The sequence below is a fragment of the Anneissia japonica genome, unplaced genomic scaffold (assembly GCF_011630105.1).
Source record: "Anneissia japonica isolate Jap-2015-1 unplaced genomic scaffold, ASM1163010v1 scaffold9668_len1562885_cov226, whole genome shotgun sequence".
NCBI classification, from domain to species: domain Eukaryota; kingdom Metazoa; phylum Echinodermata; class Crinoidea; order Comatulida; family Comatulidae; genus Anneissia; species Anneissia japonica.
Window position 1 is genome coordinate 327,465 of NW_022711326.1, and position 5,096 is coordinate 332,560.

General features: G+C 35.2%; 1 protein-coding gene across 1 annotated transcript in view; it reads right to left on the reverse strand.

Annotated features, from left to right (window-relative positions):
- Positions 1-541: 541 nt before the first annotated feature.
- LOC117107417 (DNA-directed RNA polymerases I and III subunit RPAC1-like) overlaps positions 542-5,096 on the reverse strand; it is a gene marked incomplete in the record, with an annotated part of 5,617 nt that continues 1,062 nt past the window's right edge. The window contains 5 exon segments of the mRNA XM_033249096.1: positions 542-1,911; positions 2,754-2,802; positions 3,207-3,274; positions 3,389-3,508; positions 4,625-4,757. Of these exon segments, the coding sequence (XP_033104987.1) occupies positions 1,796-1,911; positions 2,754-2,802; positions 3,207-3,274; positions 3,389-3,508; positions 4,625-4,757 (486 nt within the window).

Consider the following 5,096-nt stretch of genomic DNA (forward strand, 5'->3'; position numbering starts at 1 on the left):
ATCAGATCAGCTAACGTTCCTACTTTCTAGATAAATTGAAGCGCGCCCCCTATTACAAATGAAAAATATCCAAAATACAAAAAAACATAACGCATTATTATTATTATTTAACTTGCATTTTATGTAATGGTAATAAATTGATCTTGTACCACGTATTATACTTTGTTATACGTTTATAGTATGCATGGAAAGAATGTAAGAATTAAGTGTTTTCTAATGTTTATACATGGAAAGAATGTAAATTGTATTCTTGCGTCTTTTTGTGACTTTAAACAGGAATGTACATAAATTTACAGGTTAGGCTCCTAGATTTTGGAATGATTTGCTCTTTTTGTGGAGATTTTCAAAATGTTCTGTCTTTCGCTTCTTCATTTGTTCTCTTTTTTTTTCTTTGTATACCGTTTCTCTGTTTTTTAAGTTTCCAAGGAACCCGTAAATTAGCGTATTGAGACAAGTTTATGTTGTGTTTACTAGCTACTCAGTTAAAAAACACATTCTGATTGGTCTAAGTTTGACTGACAAGAATATACAGTAAAATCGAATTTAATTTTCAGAGTTTATTTACTTTCTCTTTGAAAATCGTTTTACACATGGTCATCATAGTGGGCTTCTACCTATCAAAATAACATTTTCTTTTTCTCTAAAGGAAAATTATGTACTATTTTACAGGTTAAACAGTAAGGATAAGAGGCTTACCATAAAACAAAGAAACAAAGGCAGAACTGAGACTTGTTGAGATGATGATGTCAGTAAAAGAAGTATCTCTATTGCATTAAAATGTTTATAATAAAACATTATTTAAAAGAAAATGTACAAAACTCATTTTATCTATTTTATACTCTTCTAAACCGGTACCCTCTGTGGAAATGTACACTTGTGAATGACCATCAACAGATATATTTGTTAATGATAACCAAAACAAGAATAATCTGTCCAATGACAATTAAATAGATATGGTTACCTTATCAAATGTCACTTTGTGTGGCCGTAACAACAATATCCAAGGGGCGGGGTTTTGCTTGAAGGTCCATTAATATAGGAGGCCCCCGACAATTTTTTCTTATACCTCCACCCTCCCATGTTATAATTGCAAAAATTGCAGAATACAGTAGATTCCAAACGTATAGTTACACTCTGTTTTTCTTATTTGTAAATCCTGAATCAGCACCTTACTGGAAATAAGGCCTGAAACTATGTCATTGGCAATACAGAACTAAAAACCTGCAGCCCCATTATAGGATGTTGTAAAGCTTAGTTTCCATGCAATCGTTACAAGTCATGCTATCACCGACAGCTTTCGGTGATACTGATTGGTCGGTCAAATCAGGGAGCCTTCCCATTTGCCTCGGGAACTGCTACACAGCTCAACGATTGCACTTATAACACTGTAGCGAGTGTGTAACTATTTTAAGGAAACCAGGCTGTAGTTTCAGCCTTGCTGGCCAAAAAAAATAAAATCACACTTCTTTAAATAATCTGCAATTACAGTACTTTATCCATCGTGTCAAAATTCAAACTTCTAGCTTCAATTCCAGACTGCAGTTCCTTAATTCTACCTTTGGAATATGTTGAAGAGCACCACTCATTTCTGAGATGCCATTTTGTGGCAGCTACATATATTTTCAGGTCCTCAACGCAAATAGTATTCTGCCAGTGATAGTGTGTCTGGTTTGATGAGTTTATGGCATCATTAAACAAACATCATAATAATTATTTACTATATTGCCTGGTGTTATGCATAATCTTCATTCATGTAATGCAATTGAATTCACCTTAAATTGCCATTAAATTAGCTTTATGAATCAACGTTATCAAGTTCAGACAAGAATTGCTTGCATTTAGACATCAACACTTTCACTGCTTCTGATACCAATACATTGGGAGGTAAGGCTCCGGTTGTTTCAACTGAAACTGTAAAGATAAACAAACAAAATGAGTACATTGATTCCTTTCTCATCCTCAAATTTATGTCAAGAATATGCCAATAGACAGATTCGGTAATGGGCGTCACATGTTTTAACTTCAAATTGGCTCATTACAAAATGGGGAAATAAACAATGTGATTCTCAATAGTTTAAATAATAATTTATCAATGAGGTTGAAGCTGGCCACATAATATTAATATTATGTTTGTCAGACATAACATACATCATACAGAATTTATTAGAATTTATCTGATGAATTAGAGCACTGACTGACCTCCAACAGACATGGAAGGGCACACAATGAACTCTACGGAGTGACAATCAAATTTAACAACTGACCAGCCAAAACAGGACCAGGAATATGCGGTGTCTAACAAGCACACATGTTGTCCCTCAAACGCAAATGTTTGCGAATGCTTTTACACTGTCATTTTGTGGGATCTTAGCAACAATATGCAAGGGGTGGAGCTTAGCGAAAAGGACAATAAAGACAAAAAATATGTGACATGCCTAAATCTAGTCATGACATCACACCATGACCATATTTAGACATAACATGACTATATATGGGCATACAACAGATTTTTTGTCCAAGAAAAAAGGAGAGAGCTTTATGTCTGACAAACAATATCCTGATACTGTATATTTGTTATGATTAGTATGTAGCTCTATGCTCCAAGTATATAGTATGAGGGGGAATGCGAGAGGGGAGCTATGTGTAAATCAAAGAAGATGGAAACTGGGTTATTACTATTATTCTTCATTAACTGTTAATTAATACAATTATATATTGCTGAAAATATGGGAACATTGTGATGTATTACTTACATATATAATGATCACGTATTCTTGTCAGCTTAACAAGGTCCTTCAGATCCTAAAACCAAAAATGTTCCAATCGCATTAAAGAGATTCCTAGAAATACACGGTGCAATAAATGATGTATGCATATCAATGGGTACTTATAGAGGGAAATACATTGTATTTATATATTTTGTATATTCATATATATTCACAATGATAGAAAAATATAATGAGAGCAAGTGAAGTAAAGAGCAAACCAGTGTGAATGGAACTTCACAATTGGTACATACTTAATTTGTATGGTCACAAGATTAAGTAAAGCAAGATAAAGTAAAAACACTGAATTCAGAGCTGATAATAATCTGGGGTAACCCAATACCACTGATACACCAAAATAATTAGTTAAAATCCTTATGGACTTGGTAATTAATTCTCAATAATGCATGAGATAGGAGACAGGTAGTGCAAAAGACAAACCTCATGTCTGAACACTTCTCTGCTGCAAGTGTCGCTACGTGGATTCACAACAACTGCATGCTTCAAACCTGAAATACAAAGCAAAATAATATTGAAAGGTATGTCAAAAAAACAACAATAAAAACAACTGTGTGTGCTTTTATTCAAGACTGTGCCATACTCAGTATATTCCAAACACTTACCATCTATTTCCTTCAACTCCATTACTCCTCTGGAGAAACATTGCACCAATCGTTCTGCTAACTCCCCAGTGACATCACAATTGAGAGAGATATCCGGTAACAGTCTGTAAGATGCGGTTGCTGCAAAACAAAACATCAATCAACAAATTGAATATTGTAAACAATCTAGAGGGCTCTTTAATATCAATTATCAATATCTACTTTTCATTTTAAAAATGTTTATTTTGCTGTGTATAACTCCGGGCACTCTAGACTCTATGAAGAACGCAACGCAACGACGCGTGCGCTATGGATTGTTTTTAATGACGATCCGTTCAGACGACCACCTACAATCATTAAACGGGGGTTGGATTTGTCACGCGAGGGTGGTACGCTTGTCGTACGATGCAGTGAGTACCTGGCTTAAGGTACAGTATTTCAAATTCAAATTAAATCTCTAAAATACAATAGAATGGCAAAAAAAAATCTTTCTATGCTTTTCTTAATAGGAATGCAATGCACACAAAAGATGAGAGCAAATGTGATTTTGCGGTTTGGCGCAGCGATTTCCGAGGGTTCGAACCACACGCCGGCCGGCGATGCTTAGTTACCGCAGCTTGCACTGTTGACGGGTCGTGAAGTGGCTCACGCAATGCTTCAGCCCCAGGTGCAAGTATTTCATGGCTTATAAATTAAATAAACATTGTGTGACTGCCTCTCATTAACATTGATGGTATCATCAGGCTTAATTAACTAAGATATACAAATAAAAATAAATAAAAAAAATCAATAAATAAATATAAAACAGGAAAATGAAAACAATGAGAATTCCTGATAGAGTGAGTACCAGTTGAAAATCCTTGGTCACACGATTTAAAAAAATAATGTGTAAGAATAAGCTAATTAGTGGAGAAAACAGGGAAGATGTTTCACTAGATATTAGAAGGAATATTAAAAGAAAAATATTAGCTCTCTGCACACCTAACTTCAGTCTACCAGCTGTATCAGTGGGTAACAGCAACTTGCTGGGAGTAACCTGCGGTGGACCAGCGTGCCACGCAGGGGAAGCATCACGTTCTCATCTACTTCACGCTACTTGAAACTGGAGATAAGCTCAGCCCATATGAGCCCTGTGACTCGGCAAGGAATTACTTCTGTACAAAATGGCAAACCTACTACACAAAAGTTGAGTATATTCTCAAAATTAATGAGATGCACAATGTCAGGAAATGAAAAGCGTCAACAGTGTGTACTTACCAACTGGTGAGAACTTTGCATGGTCTTTACCAATGCCTTTCACACAGTGCATCTTGATATCTATCTCTTGGCCTGGTCTTAGCTTTGCTATCAAGATAGCATCATCAACTGGTTTAAATGCATTTGGGCCATACTGGCAGAGAGACAGTGATGGTGAGAATTAAATTATATTCATGTTAATATTCATTATTTGTTATTATCTATAATTATAAGGCAGCTTTCATTTAGTCGGTAGTATTATTGTTACATTTATATACCCAGGGTAGCCCAAACAGTTTAAAAAACTGATTTCCATTGGGGCCCCCTGCATTTTAGGTACATGGTCGTAACTGGTTATTTTTTCTTAAATAGTGCCTCATTTTCTTATATGGTGCCTATTCTTTAAATCATTTTGTGATGATTAGTGAGGGCGCACTTTAACCTTAACCTTGATAACAGGCAAATTTGAGTTTTAGCCAGTAAAATATACACT